The following is a 15,692-nucleotide window of genomic DNA, read 5'->3' on the forward strand; positions in this document are numbered from 1 at the left end:
AAGAAGCAAGATATTTCAGGAGGTCCACAAACCAGATGTAAATAGAGGAAGCAAAATAAGATTTTGTTTGTATCCTATTTATAACTGTGCCTTTGTGTTAAATTATGGATTCAGACAAGCAGCAAAAACCATGTTTTCCATTTTACCATGTTTTCGTTTTGTCTGGTGCTACAAAAGACAGATAACTTTCTAAATGGTAAGAAACAAAAGCTGACTGTTCTAAATTGTAGAAATTTAGACAGCATTTCCACGTAACATTCATGTGACTGAATGAAAAGCGGTTTTGTTTCCAGTTCCGATATTAGTTTGGCCAGCAGGTGGAGCTAAAACATCATTTTCTTGTCAACTCGGAAACCGCCTGAGTGACGTAATCTCCCCGCGCCAAATTCTAACCAAAACAAACGCAGAAGCCGTTCGGCTGCCAATGATTCAACAAAGAAGTTATGAAAACGTCTGTACGTGATGCTGCAACCAGACTTGCTCCAGCTTATGGCGATGGGAGGAAGTCAAACTCGTAACGGTGACGAAGAAGAGGGTTTTAGAGAAGCGGCGGAGCAGCAGGAGGAGGGAAACCCATTCACTTTTAATCCGCAGCTCCTCCGTCTGCACAGAGACCATGAGCTGTTTGAGGTAACAACTTCACACGGAGCTCTACCAGACGACAAAACAACATTAGTTACCATCTGTAATATAAACCTTTGTTGACAGGATGGAGATGTTTTCAGACACATGTATCTGCAGGACCTGTTCATGTCAGAGGCAGAGGAGCAGCCAGCGCCCAGGTAGCTTACAGACAAAACTCTGGACATCACAGCTGTGACGACAAACCTCTGACACTGATGGAAATCTTGCGTTTCACAAACTTTACTCCATCAGTCGAACTGGTAGCAGTTTGGGTTGACTCTAGATTGCTGTGAATAGCGATCAGATGAAATCAATAATCAGTCTTATTGAAACAGGACAGCAGCATGATTGCTTTGAAAAATAGTGCTGCTTGAAATAGTTTTTCTTTTGCCAGCTTTGGTTACTTCCAAGGAAACATGTTGTGTCATCATCGCTTTGCAGCCCTTCACAGGCAAATATATTATAATAAATAAGGTGGCAAAGAAATTAAAACAAGTGCCACAAATGTCTCCTAATACAAAATCAACTAATTAATTGCCACCAGTGCAGAGCTCGCTGGGGAATGGCAGTAGGCAAGTAAGTGAGGCAAAGACTTTTACATATTGGCCTGATTTCAAAGAGGGGAACAAAGGAGCAACTTCAGTAGACATACTGAGATTTTCTCGAATTTAGCATCCCTCAGAGTGGGATGCTACATCTGGAAGAAAAAGCAGCACAGAGAAGAAAAGGTGGCCCTGATGTTGGCTCAGGTAGTTCTTAGTCAAACTGTCAGTGATATTTCCCCTCTTCCTCCTGATCTCTTCCTCAGTGTTTCAGAGTTTGGCTGTCACATCTCCGGCTGTAGAGCCGTCTTCAGCACACTGGATGAGTACGAGCACCACTACAATTCCCTGCACCGACACGTGTGCTGCTCCTGCCGCCGCTCCCTGCCGAGCGCCCGGCTCCTGGACATTCACATTCAGGAGTGGCACGACTCACTTTTCACCATCCTCGCCCAAAAACAAGACATGGTGAGCCCTGGATAATCTGTTGGTCAAAGAATTAAACAAGTGATTTATTTTAAGCAATATTAAATTATACTTTTTCTTGGAACCTTGATTCCTTTCAGTATCTGTGCCTTGTGGAAGGCTGTGGACAGAAGTTTAGGACAAGTCAGCAAAGGAAGGACCACCTGATAAGACTTCACAAGTATCCACCGGACTTCAGATTTGACAAAAACAGAAAAGAAAAAGGGTAATACTGTACATCCCATAGCACGTCCACTAGATGGCGCTACAATGTTCATATGCTCACTTACCAGGTCTCTACACAGTGTAAAAGACTGTAACCATTTTTTTCTCACAGTCTAATATCAAATCAAACTAAACTGTTCCTGTTTTAGGTCAGGTACGATTATTGTTTTTTGAGGGTTTCATATTATTTTTTTTGAAATTCAGAAGTTTTCATACTATACTTAGAGTTTGGTAAAAGTACATTTTAAACTGTCAAAAACTTTGTTGCATCTTTCCTCAAACTTCTTTCAATAGTTTTCTGTGATTTTCAATATATTTCTGGGATCTTTGGCCCATTTCTCCCAATAGAACTGGTGTAATCGAGTAAGGAATGCTACAAGACTTGCTTACACACACCTGTTCAGTTCTGCTTCCCTAACCCCTTACCCTAACCCTACAGCCCTGTATACTGTAGGAAAAAAGGGCTAAAACGATAAAAGTTTGACTTGAACCTAAAGAGAAATATTGACATTGAAAAAATGTAACTGAATTTTTTTGTAATTCATTTGTATTGGAAGTGAAACAAAAATTGATATTGAACAAAGATTCATTTAAACGCATATTTATTTTACTGTATTTAAAATAAATAAATTGAAACAAATAACTTGTGTGAAAACTCATACGCTAACAAGTTTTCACACTGACTGGCATTTCAGGTTTTTCAGTGCTCCTGCTTTTCAGTTTCACTTATATGTCACTGATTTGGCGTCTGGGTGGCGCCCGAGGGGCGGAGCTTCAGAGTCGTATATCATTTGCATATATTATATGCAGTCCAATGGAATACCAAAGAAATATAACAATGTTACTTTCCTGTGTTTTAGAGGGTCCATCTGAACTTGAAGTAACCATTGCATACATTTTACCCTGAGAATGACCGTAGCACTACTGTCAGTCTCTATAATGTATGCAAATGATATGCGGTCCTGAAGCCCCACCCATCAAGCGTCTGTGGATGCCAAAACATCCACAGACAGAGAATTGGAACATAAAAACAGCAGCACTGAAAAAACTGTCACTGATATCTTGCCTGATTTTGTTAGATTTTTCTATTACATCATCCAAAGGAAGCTGTATGATGTGTTGCCATTAAATACGTCCAGAGGTGTGTCTCCATTTAGGTAATATAAAATTATCTTAAAAATATATATATACACTGCTCAAAAAAATAAAAGGAACACTTAAACAGGTGTTTAACACTTAAAGTGTTCCCTTTATTTTTTTGAGCAGTATATATATCCTCTTTCTTACTCTGGCATTTAGCAAATAGAAATAGTTTTGAAATCCTAGCTAACTTAAAACAGGAAAAGTTACATCAGTGACAAAAGAATTTCCGGTATCCCCTTATATAGGGTAAATAAATATTTTGTTTCAACTCAACAGTCTGTATTTAAAATAAGATCCACATTTTTTTTTTCCTTTTGCAGCTTTGTTGAAATCATTCAGTGTCCTTAGTTTTGAAATTGTGTTTTTCTGGTAGAACCAGAGAAGCGAGCAGAGAGCAGAGGACAGACACGGCCATGGAGGCAGCAGACGATGTTTGTAGGTCGGAGGGTGTGTGTGAGGTTATGTGCAGCGTTGAGTCCAACCAGCTTGAGCAGGAGGAGTCCATGGAGACGCATGCAAGCAGGGAGGAAGCTGCTCAGTTTGAGGACTTTTCTGCTTCAGCTCAGACCCCAGAAACAAACACAGAGCGGCTGAAACCAAAATACTCCTACAGGTTTGTGTTTTCTAAAGCACTAAATTGTATAAAATGTAGTTTAGGTTTGTTTGTCGAAGAGAACCTTTAGTCTGCTAAAGATAAACATTTGATTGTATGTAGTTAAGTCATATTAAAGTAAGTTTTGTGAAGCATTTTCTGCAGATTGTCTTATAAAAAATAACTGACTGTAATTTAAAGGGTTTGTTCTGTTTTCCACAGGGTGCCTAAAACTGTGTGTTTTGGTCACGGCTCGGTCCGAGGCTTTAGAGGCCAGAGGGGCAGAAGGAAATGAAACACAGCATCTGACCACTCTGTTCTCTGTGTTTTAGGATTAAAATATGATGCATTTTGTTGTCAGTAATTCAATTCAATTAAAGTTCTTTTTGCATTCTCAGATGAGATGCGAGATGATTAACATGCTTCCTGTTGGAAAATGTGATAAAAGGATGCAGTGAAGCTCAGCACTTTTATATTAAGGATGTACTTGATTTCACAGAAGTGATAGGAAATTAGAAGAACATTTGCATTTTTTAATAATAGACTTTAATACAAATTGTGTTTTCAGCCTTATAAAATACACTGTACATTAATGACTGCAGTGGGATCGATGGATGCAAAAAAACAACCCAGAATATTTGTAATTATATTTTATAAACTAAAATGAAAGTTCTGAAATCAGCCCTTTTTTTAGAAAAATAAAACATGAGGAAAATATATGGTTTCATTTGTATTGCTGAAACAGACAGGGATTTATGGGTTATAATTTCACCTCATAATATCTTGTGGTTGTGTGAAATGACAACAATTAATTAAGGAACATTTTGCTGTGAAAACCAGTAAAACACTCATAACAACAACAGTCAAAGCTAACAAACAAACTTTATAGAAAATTGATCAAATTCCCTTTGGATATCAATATCTCGGTCAGTTTTTCCAGCTTGTTTTGCTATTTTGTCCTAAATTGTTATTAAGTCAGGATAAAATCTAAATCCAAAATACAAGCTGTCACACATCACATAAGATTAACACGCCTGATCCGAAAGTTTCTAAGTGAGTAAATTTCTGTGTTTCTATTTATTTTGCATGGTTTTGCTTGTAGTCTGTTTAGCAGCAGCAGATTATTTAAGGTGTGTTTAAAAAAAAACAAACAAAAGTTGTTCCCAGATAGTGAAAAGTAAGAAAGCAGCCCTTCCGTTTGGTATTGAGAAAGAGAAAAGTTATTTATTTAAGCTAGTAGGTTGAGTTCAGACCCCTTGCAGTGCTTGCTCGGGCCCAAAAGATTAATGTTGAACCCCTTTCAACTCAAGTGCAACTTTAATTATTCAGTAAAATCTGTCAAAAGTTACTCATCTGTGATGTACTAATACCAGCTGTTCAGCTTTGATGCTTGTGTGTCTTATTAAGTTAATTAGTTCCTCAATTATATAGTATATATAACACTGGTGGACACATTTCTTCTGCCTGGAAATAATATTTATATTTTGGAGCAGCCAAGCTCCAAAACATTCATGTTTTAGAGCCAGAAGTTTGAATCTGACAGAGAAACTCAGAAGACTTGGATTTACCAAAGATGAATCCTCATAAGATCAATAGAAACAACCAAGAAACTGGTCAACAGCTATAGGAAGGGCATCATTGACGCTATGATGCCATACAGATTATTGAAGCGACTATAAATAATTTTCAATTACATTTTTTTTATAATAGTTATCTGTTAAATTGTTACTCCTTTTATTATGTTTTATCATCTTTTAAGAGATACTGGTCTCATTTCCAATCAGGAGCAAACGTTTTCGATGAATGAGAATAATTTTAAATGATCTGGCAAAGGGTGTGAATAATTTTGGGCCTAACAGCAGTGTTTTTAAAATGTAGATCATCTTTCAAAACACAAAAAGTCCATATCAATTTAAAATGGTTCAATCTATTTTTAAAAACTGGTTGATGGCTGCAACAGGTTTGGTGTCAGGTTTGTTTTCATAAATTTTTGGGTCTTTGTATTAAGAAAAAGGAGGATGAGATGTTCTGGCCTTCACTTCTTATACAGGTTTAAAAAGAAATACTTAAGACTGACATTTTTCCAATCTGTAGTCCAGTAATATTTTTGAACAGTACAGGAAATCATGATTTAGACCTTACTTGTAAATTTTCTTTTCGTTTTATTCTTGAAATTAAAATATATTGGTCGTGGTGTCTTTAAATAATTTATGAGCCATAAAGCACAACTACACTGAGGAGTCAGTTTTAGTCACTCTGTTTTAGGGTTACTTTCATGTAATTTGTTAATCATAACGAGGGTAAATATGGCAGCAAAGTTCTTAAAAAAGTAGGAAACGTGGTACTTTGTTACAGCCTTAGAAAAACATTTTCTAAGGCTTTGCAACGTCAAACACGCAAGTCTGGATACCTTTCCAAATATATATATATATATATATATATATATAGTCAATCCAGAACAAGTTGGCCTTTCAAAATAAAAAAATAAGTAATTGCATCTAATGGAATTAAGCTTTAGTAAGTTAAACCGCTTACAACACAGCGGAGTGCGATTTAATTTTCATCTTTTGCGTAAAATGTGCGCAAAAGATGCGCACATTTTACGCATCTTTGCCTAAAAGTTTTTACGCAGCAAACTTTTAGGCAAGTTTGCTGGCCTAAAAATAATTCATCTCTTTATAAACGTGATCTGGTCTGACCTCTTTAAAATCTATTACTCCATCAAATTTGTCTCCAAAGAAATAAGGTAGACCACGCTTGTAAAATATATATATATATATGTAAAAATATTTCTCACACCAATTATAACGATATAAATGTCATTGAACTTACAAGAACTGTAAAAATAAAAAAAAAAGAAAGAGAAAAAAACAGAGGGATATGTTTTGTGACATTTGTTATTTTCTTTCTAAAAACATATTTGATTAACGCTTTTCCAACGCAGCGTCCTGGATATTAGTTAAGACAAGTAATACATCCCGTAAGGCCTGCTGAGTAGTCCGGGTACGGGGAAAGCAGGCCGAGCTCCGTACAGAGGCGCTGCGCTCAGCGGGAAGGGGAAGGCGAACGCCGGCAGCAGCGGCTTTGCGGCCAGCTTTATCTTCTCCAGCTCGGCCTCCTGCAGTCTCTTGGCTTTGGCTCGGCGGTTCTGAAACCAGATTTTGACCTGGGTCTCTGTGAGGTTCAGGGAGTTGGAGAACTCTGCTCTCTCCGCGATGGACAGGTACTGTTTCTGACGGAACTTCCTCTCCAGAGAGAGCAGCTGGGATGTGGTGAAGGGGGTCCTGGGTTTTCTGTTGTTCTTGTGTTTCCGCAGGTTGCACGTAGTTGGGCTTGGGATTCCTGGAAGCAGATTGGTCAAATGAGAAAATGCGTTCAAGATGAATCATGGTTTTTATGTTTGGTTTCCTGTGTCACTTAACAAAACTAATGTTAATCAACCTTTAGTTTTTTATAATGTAAATGTGAGCGAACGGCAAAATCTGCCATCACATTTTGTAGATTTTAAACTATTGCCTATCAGTGGCCAGCCGACATGTGAGTGTGGGCCCCATTATGATTTTTCTTTCAGGTAAAACTTGAGCCAAGAGTTGTCCTGCACCAAAAATACACAAAATGCAAATAACATGAGTCCAGTAACAGTTGGCGCACAATATCAAGCCATTTAGCTTCTCATTTTCCCAAGTTTTTTTTTGGTAATGGTTACTTGTATTGAGCAGAAAACGTCGAAAAAAAAAACTTTCTTGAAGACAGAAAACGTGACATAGTGACCTTCTGCTTGATACAACAAAGTTTTTAAAGAAATCTATTCTGAGACCCATTCAAATCAATACAGTTTTATCATACTTTACGATGAAATCGTAAAGTATTTATGACCGTAAATATCTCTAAAGAGTTTCATTTCTAGACTTTTTTTAAAAAATTGTCCTGTAACCGAACTGAGGTATAACCATAATACTAACACAAATTATTATTAATAGTAGTAACAATAATGATAATATCTCCAACTTACTTGTGTGTGCATGGTATGGATCCTGGAGCCAGGTCCTCTCCTTGTCGCTAAGGTCCACCGCCTCCAGTTTGGACCCACAGATCCCTCTCGGTGACGCACACTCTGTCTCCTCCGTGCGGACGCAGCCTGACTTAAGGTCAGAGGAGCGGGAGCTGCTGCACGGAGAGGTCCTGTCCGATATGAGGGATTCCACACTGAAAGGCAGCTCGAAACCTTTGGTTTTACAGCTCCTTCTGGGTGCCATGTCCAGCTCCTCGGCTCCAGTTTCTTCAGCGGCTTTATCCTGACGCGATGTGTCCAAGGCCGGTGATCCTTGCGCAGGATTCATTACGCACGACTGCGGTGCCATGCAACCACTTTCCCCCCACCGTTCTCCCCGCTGCTTTTTTAATGTTTGCGTGTGTTCACTTGATGAAGATCAGGGTCATCGTTGTGGTTCCGCTGACGCAGCGCATCCGCTGGTAAGCTGAGTTTTACGCACAGGCTCGCATTTTCTTCAGTGAAGAGCCAGAAGTTTCTCTCTCATCTTACCGCGGGCGAATCAGACATTAAAAGTCTTCCACGTGACTCTCCTGGTGCGCGCTCTGATAGGACAGATGGATGATGAGGTTAGTTTGCTGTTGGTGGGCATTGACAGTTGTAAAACTTGTAAGCGATGGCAGATAACTAATTCAAGGAATGTGGCGCAGATGTAAACTTTCCATGATTTACTAGAGACCTAAGCAGCTCAGACCTGCAGTTTTTATTGTACTTCTTATTCTTGTTTTTATTCTTTGTATAGTTTAACGTTATTTTTTGTTGTACAGAGCTTTGTGATTTTATTTGTGTGCAAAGGATTTTATAAATAATATTTACTTACTTTTATTCTTCTCCACTTTTTGGTGGTCAACTATTACTTGAGGAAAGTTTGCATTATATTGAAAAAAGTAGACATTGTGGAGGCAGGACTATTTCTCTGACTTAGTCATTTGTTTCTGGAGTTTAACATTTTAGAGAGTAGCTTAACGGATTTTTTTTTTTTCAGCGCAACTTGATTTGCCAGAATGTTTAACTTTACTTTGGCAGTCAATTATGAGCGTGTCAGACCTGCGTGGGGTCCAAAGTCGGGCTGTTTACATAAACCAATACAACAATTATGGGTTGAAAGCCTATTAAATTCACTCGAAACTGCATGGAAACAACAACTGATTAATTAACTGCGCCGATCCGGACTGTGTGCTCACGCAGTAAGCTAACATAAAGCATGGATCTGTCTCAGCGATTACGTTTTAGAATGTTAACTCCAGTAAAGCCAGTCCAGGGCCAATGGAAAGGGCTGATTTTAACAAGCTGTAAATTAATTTTGCTCGAAGGAAAGTCTATGTCTCTTAATCTAAGAAGGTGTCATAAGTTTCAAAGTGACTACACTCTGAAACTGAAAAAAAAATCACTTCTAAACTAAAGGTTTTTAATATTTACATATAGCCTGTCAGGTGTGTCCGCAAGAAGCATTAACTAAGAAGTCACGGGAGTGTGTGCTTATTTTTTTAAATTCCAATTTAGCACAAACCCTGGAATATCTGAGTTTGCATGTAGGAGCTTAGATGTTAAAAAACTTTAAAAAATTAACAATCGAAATCCCAAAAATGTGTCTGGTGAAAGAATTTCTACTTGCCACAGCACATATGCAGAAAGTCCATGTTTCATTTAATTTCTTTAAATAAGGTGTACATAATAGTTAGCTAATCTACTGATATATTGTAAGCTCTGCAAAGCAATGTGATAATAAAATACTGTTTGCTAATGCCATAGGCCGGCTCATCATTTGATAGCTTCTGAGTATAACAAATAGTAAAGACTTGTGAATCGGTTGTGAATGGGTAAATTCCTGCTTAAAAAGGTGACTAAAAAAAAACAGACCCAAAAACCTCATAAAAGTTGTGTTACAAAAGCTCCTTCTATTAATAGACATTTTCACTGAATTATGTAGGAAAATAAACATAGCTTCAGTATTTTGTTGTAATTAAAAATCAAAGTTTCTCGGTTTATATTGATTATCCATCCATTGTCTTCCATGCTTATCCAAGATCAGGTGATGGAGGCACCATGTCCAGAAGAGAACTCCAGTAATAACTCCCTCTCCTTATAGTGACATCCTCTGGGTCATTCTGCGGGATCATAGTGAGTTCCCACCAGTGAGTTCCCACCAGTGAGTTCTGAATCTTCCCTGGGGTCTCCTCCCAGTGGGTCGTGCCTGGAAAACCCCCTAAGGGAGGGGCCCAAGCAACATGCTGAACCACTGCAACTGACTCCGTTTGATGTTGAGAAGCAGCGGCTCTACTATGAGCTCCCCCTGGATGGCAAAGCCCCTTATCCTGTCTGCAAGGCTGAGTCTAGCCACCCTTTGGGGGAACCTCATTTGTATCTTTGTATCCAGGATCTCGTCTTTTGGTCATGATCCACATCTGAGGTCCATAGGTGAGGCTCAGAATATTGAAGGACCAGTAAATTGAGAGCTTTGCTTTTTGGCTAAGCTCTTCCTTCACCTCAACTGTTTGTAGCAACACCCACATTCCTGCAGATGAAGCTCCAATCTGTCTGTCCATTTCATGTTCCACACCATCATCACTCGTTAACAAGACACCAAGATGCTTAAGCTTTTCTTCTTGAGACAGAGACCAACCTCCCAAGCCAGACGGGGCAGTACACCTGAGCGAGCCCATTCTCCATGGCCGTGGCTTTAACTAGTCCCAGTCAACCCTGGGACTAGTTATTGTGCTGTTCCTTTCCATTTTTTTGTGGAACCACCTCATGTGATACAAGCTGGACCTAGATGGGTTTTTGGTCAGATGCGATTTGATTGTCAGTAAACTGCATTCGTTGATTTACGTCAGATCACAGTAGTTGGTGAGATAACGATAATTCTCTGGTCAAACTTTGAGGTCCAAACCTTTTATCAATAAGAAAGATAAGAGGGCATAGAAGCGACAAGACAACCCCCAACAAACAAATATAACAGAAGATTTTGGAAAAACTGACATCCCAAGGGTACACACGCAAAATGACATCATTGGAGCATCGATCGCAGCACTTTCACGCTCACAGACTGCCCACGTTCTCGCATTCTCCCCCATGTTTCTGCCCATATTCACTCCCACACAGTTAGGAACACACTGACAATAGCAGCACACCCAACTTCGCTAGAACCAAACCAGATGTTAATCAGCTAGAGTGAGACTTGACAATAAAGAAGAGGCTCTTTTACCTGTAGAGAACCACGGCCTCAGATCTAAAGGAGCTGACTCTCATCCTAGCCCCTTCACACTCAAGTCTTCACTCTACAGTGAACGCTGAAGATGCCAACAGAACCACACCATCTGTGAAAAGCAAAGATGAGACCCTGAGTGTCTGAAACCAAACATCCTCCTCTGTGCAACTAAACCTTTAGATCCTGTCCACGAACACCACAAACAACAGGCAGCCCTTTCTCAGTTATTCAAAATAAAATAATCTGATGAGTTTGTGTATACCACTTGTTTAAACTGTTTAAATCTAAGCTGTAGAGCAAAAAGTAGTGACAAGGCTTGTTGAAAGCTGTTATAGAACACAGTAGTTCATGGTCCTGGTTCATTAAAGCAGCATAGCTGTTCAGGCTGTGATTTACCGCTCTCAGTGTATTTCCAAGAGTGATTGTCACTGTAAATTTTCATATCGTGGCCTCTAATTTAATTGTCTATGCCCATATATTTCAGCCTGTTGTGCTCATTGTCTGCAGCCCCTTTGAGAGTCTCTAAAGGGCCTTATTGAAGAGGCTCGTCCAAATTAGTTTTGTTCCGGAGCTCCTCGCATCAAGTCCAATAACTCCCATTGAAACCAAATATGTGAGGCTTTTTTACTCTGCTGCTGGACAGGCCTGAAGCAACACACTGACTTTCTGTCTGTCTCCGTCTTATAGGACAATTGGTTAAATGGAGTTAACTGTTTCCCTCCCTGAGGTATGTTCCTGCTTTGATCCTGCTGTGCCTGGCGCCTGTCTGCTCGGTCTCCCCCCTCTCGCTCTTTGTGTGACAGTGATAGATTGCTGGGTAACCATACAAGCTTTGAATGACTGTAATTTAGGGCAACATTACATTCTCATCTACTTACAGCCAATATTATCACTCTGAGATGAAAGAAGGTGCACGGTTGTCTGTAGTCTTTTTCTTTGAAAACAAAAATGGGTATTTTTATTTCTTTGCTGACAGTTCACATGCAGACATCTACAGCATTGATTGCCTGTATAGTTTTATAGAATGTCTCCTTATGTTTGTTATTATTAAGAATACGATACCTTTTTTTTTTTTTTTGCAATTTATTTGTGGTTGTTCTCTTACATCCTATTTCCTGCTTTTATGCAAGAAGTCCAAAATGTTTCTTCCCTTTGCATAAAAACTTCAACACACTCCTAAACCTATCGGCCTTGCCCCAAAGGAGAATAGCTTAGGAGTTAATTGAGGTTTTCAAAAATGCATTTCCTTTCCAAGCAGACATGTTGTAGCAGGTTCTACATGTTTCGATTTACAGATTTTTGACTCCTAAACCTGTATTAAATGCATTCAGAAATATGAGAAGGAGGTTGAATTTTATTAAACTGACTGTCAGATTGCAAAAAACAACAAATACGATCTAATACAAATGCAAAGACAAATATTACAAAATTTCACTAAAAAATATTTTCAGCACAAAAATATGTTATGAGTTATGACCCACACACAACTATAGGGAAGGCTGCTGATGTATCCATTAGTCCAGCAGATAGTCACAGGTTCCCCCACAAGGAGGTTAAGCTGCCAAAATTCATTGCTAAAGAAGCTAGATGTTCACAGAGTGCTGTGCTGAAAAAGATTAATGGAAAATTGAATGGGAGAAAAAACTGCTGAAGAAATATGTCTCACTCTTCCTGTTATGTCATTTAAAAAGCTGATAAGAATCACATGACAACTTTCCTGGAACAAACTGGGGTCATGCATTGTGCTAAACATACTGGTTTCCACTTCTTGCATTCGTCTTGCGGGTTTGAAAGATTGATGCGGTGTTGCACAGGCTCCAAGAATATTAAAGTGAAGCAGGTCTTGCCTCCTGCTCAGTTTCTCTCAGGCCAATCAGCCAGAGATCAATTGGCGACCCTGAGGTCTCCCCTGTGATGTTCCTCCTTATCTGCAGGAAGAGTTGAAGGAAACTACATCAACACGTCAGTTTCAGTTGCTACTGACTCTGTCTTCACTCAGGTTCCAGTCTAACCTGCTGAACCATTATGACAAAGGTGCAACTTAACCTTCCTCTCTTTGTCAAATTGTCACAGAATATAGCTGAGCCACATTGTTTTCACGGTACAGAGTACACTGCCTTGTGAAGTTCTTCATATCACTTGAAAGTTAGCACCTAGACTCACAATACAAACACAAACCTGAATATATATTATTTGGACTGTGTGAGATAAACCAACACAAAATAATTCATGGTTGATAAGTGGAAGAAAAAATGAGAAATAATGACTGTTTATGTATGTACAGTATATATATATATATATATATACTGTACATACATTAAATGTTACATTAATGTTATTAATGTAACATTCCTAAATAAACAAAGACAAAACCTACTGATGTTTGGCGATCAGCATAAACTGACAGGCTGAGCAAAGAGCACGAATCTGAGAAACAGCCAAGGGATCACAAGTAGCTCTGGAGGAGTTGCAAAGATCCACAGCTCAGGTAGGAGAAGCTATTGACTTATCAATTGCTTCTCCCAGTAGCATAACTTATAAGGTTTTGCCACAAGAGAGCACAGCAAACATGTTGAAGATTCACCCAAAGTTGACCTGGTCTACATGCAATGTGTGACATAAAAGCAACTGTAAACATCACTGTCAACACATGATGTTGGTTTGGTTTCCCTCTGCAGAGATAGAGAAATCGGGCAGAATCGATGGGATCAGATCAAAGTTTGTTGAAGGCTGCTGACGTAGAAGGCGGTTACTCACCCAGAGCGCTACTCATGCAAGAAACCCCACTGCAATGGAAACTCGCATGGCAGATAAGGCTTGAAATTATTGTAATTAGCTGACAGGCTGCTGATTGGTTAAGTGCTTTTCATTTATCTACTATATGTTAGCATGACTTTTAGAGGACAGTGCTGACAGGTGAGCTGAGAGTGGTTTATTGTCCCCCTGTTTGTTTTGTACGTCTTAGTTTGGATTTGGTTACAAGCGGGTGAGTTCCACATGGCGTCTGATGGAGATGAGCTTGCTCTGACAGACGAGGAGCTCTGCACTGAGCCTTGCCCATGGTGCCAGGTGCTAACAGACAAGTGCAGATACATGGATGCCACATTGTTGTGGTTTGGGAGAAAATGGATGAGGACAAAGGGAATTGGACACCCTCTCTGGACTCAGGGAGAGATGGGTGTTATAGCGAGCTCAGTGATGGTGCTGACAGCAAGGGGGTCATTATACTCCCTGCGCTTTGTGATAATGATGATGAGGAGGATGATGATGTTGGAAAATAACCCAGGAAGACAGGTTGGAAATGCTGGTTTATGATGCAGCACTGTTCATGCTGATTTAGTTCCCATTTAAGTGAAAGTCATAGCAAAGACAGCAGGAAATGATGCTGGATTTACAGAGACAAGCGAAAGTTGAAAACTGTCATGATATACTTACATTGAACAAATTTAGCTAAAGAAGTCTCCTTGATGGGCAAAGTTGCTGCTGTTGCTTCTGCAGAGAAAGGCTAGTGCTACAAAGTATTGGCCTACGCAAACTTTTTAGAAGATTTTCAAAATCACTTTTGCTCAACTTCACAATTAACTGACCTAAATGTTACTCTATCACTAAGTGATAGAGTAACATTTAATTTAATTCCAACAAAATGCATCAAAGTTTCTTTTTGCAACATCATCAAATGGAAAAGAAGTAGTATGGATACTTTTACATGGGTTTATAGGCTCATTCAGTCCTAAAAACTCAGATCTAGTTTCAAAAGCAAGATCAGTTTGACACCATCGGCACTGCTGTGTGGAAGGACTACAAATTTGTAATGCATCAACTTACTTAACCTACAGTGTACATTTATTATTTTCAAAAAGTCATATGTATAAATATTACACAGGAGAACCCCTAAAATGCGTGCCAGTACTAAGCAGCAAGATCTAAGATCCTCAGTGTTATTTGCTAAACACTTTAAATAAATAGGTCATTAATAGCCATAAATTATTTGACTACACTTTGAAGGTTGTGGTTTGTTTTGATCTATCCACAGAAGTAGTAACTGCCAGTGCCGACAATGTCCCCCGCCCCCAACATATTTCCTAATCTGTTCTGACTCACACTTGCTTCAAAAGATGTTCCAGGCACGTTGATTATGTCTGTAAATTATGGTTTCATCTATCAGAGCCTCAGATAATGTTCACCACATTAGAAGAAGCCAAAACTGGAACAAATTGGGGTTTCATGCTTTACTCCGGGGCATTGTTGTTGTTCCTCTAAATGGTGGGAATTGCCCATTGGATTTATTTCCTCTCAGTGATAATGAGGTCATATGCCTCTTCAAACTTTAGGAAATAACTGTACTTTTGTTCAACTCCGATGTTGAAGGTCTTGTGTAAATATCTTGCTTAATTTAAAAATATTAAGGTACTAGCTTAATTTTGGGAGTTTCTAATTATATTAAGAGGCTGAACAAATATGCTGAGATTACAATAGATTTCACGTCGTCTCATGGAGCCCTGAAAGGAATAGGAGGGTGCAGCAGAGGCCCCTGAATAAACAACTATTAAATCCCTCCTGCACCACTATGAGGAAAATCTCCAGTCTTTGCATTAAAGCAACCAAAACACAAAGCCAGGTTACAAAGAGAGTTTAAAGAACGAGGGAGAATGAGATGTTTGCCCACCATACCTTTCCTTCATCTTTTTAGGCCTGGAAGATGTTTGTAAACTGGAAAAAAGCAGCGGTAGATGTGTGAAGCAGGAGAGAGGTGGGGGGGATAAAGTAGATGAAGGAGAAGATGAAAGCTTTGTTGTGTTGATGCTTAATGAGCTGGAAAACACAATTGAACTTCTCTGACTG

General features: G+C 39.2%; 2 protein-coding genes across 2 annotated transcripts; one reads left to right on the plus strand and one right to left on the minus strand.

The window, feature by feature from the left end:
- Window positions 1-357: 357 nt before the first annotated feature.
- znf511 (zinc finger protein 511) lies at window positions 358-4,728 on the plus strand. Its single transcript, XM_032553500.1, has 6 exons — window positions 358-630; window positions 709-782; window positions 1,433-1,634; window positions 1,733-1,857; window positions 3,373-3,612; window positions 3,814-4,728. The coding sequence occupies exons 1-6, from the start codon at window positions 463-465 to the stop codon at window positions 3,884-3,886; spliced, it is 882 nt and encodes a 293-aa protein (XP_032409391.1). The 5' UTR covers window positions 358-462; the 3' UTR covers window positions 3,887-4,728.
- Window positions 4,729-6,470: 1,742 nt separating this feature from the next.
- msx3 (muscle segment homeobox 3) lies at window positions 6,471-8,111 on the minus strand. The gene is made up of 2 exons (XM_032553502.1): window positions 7,604-8,111; window positions 6,471-6,933 (listed from the first exon to the last, which is right to left on the minus strand). The coding sequence occupies exons 1-2, from the start codon at window positions 7,950-7,952 to the stop codon at window positions 6,551-6,553; spliced, it is 732 nt and encodes a 243-aa protein (XP_032409393.1). The 5' UTR covers window positions 7,953-8,111; the 3' UTR covers window positions 6,471-6,550.
- Between the last annotated feature and the right edge of the window lie 7,581 nt (window positions 8,112-15,692).

Source organism: Xiphophorus hellerii, chromosome 22 (genome assembly GCF_003331165.1).
Source record: "Xiphophorus hellerii strain 12219 chromosome 22, Xiphophorus_hellerii-4.1, whole genome shotgun sequence".
NCBI classification, from domain to species: domain Eukaryota; kingdom Metazoa; phylum Chordata; class Actinopteri; order Cyprinodontiformes; family Poeciliidae; genus Xiphophorus; species Xiphophorus hellerii.

Coding starts and splice junctions, on each gene's coding strand:
- znf511 (XM_032553500.1), top strand. CDS start 463: ATGCTGCAACCAGACTTGCTCCAGCTTATGGCGATGGGAGGAAGTCAA. Junction 1,635..1,732: donor TCGCCCAAAAACAAGACATG/GTGAGCCCTGGA, acceptor GATTCCTTTCAG/TATCTGTGCCTTGTGGAAGG. Junction 1,858..3,372: donor AAAAACAGAAAAGAAAAAGG/GTAATACTGTAC, acceptor TTTTTCTGGTAG/AACCAGAGAAGCGAGCAGAG.
- msx3 (XM_032553502.1), bottom strand. CDS start 7,952: ATGGCACCGCAGTCGTGCGTAATGAATCCTGCGCAAGGATCACCGGCC. Junction 6,934..7,603: donor TCCATACCATGCACACACAA/GTAAGTTGGAGA, acceptor ATCTGCTTCCAG/GAATCCCAAGCCCAACTACG.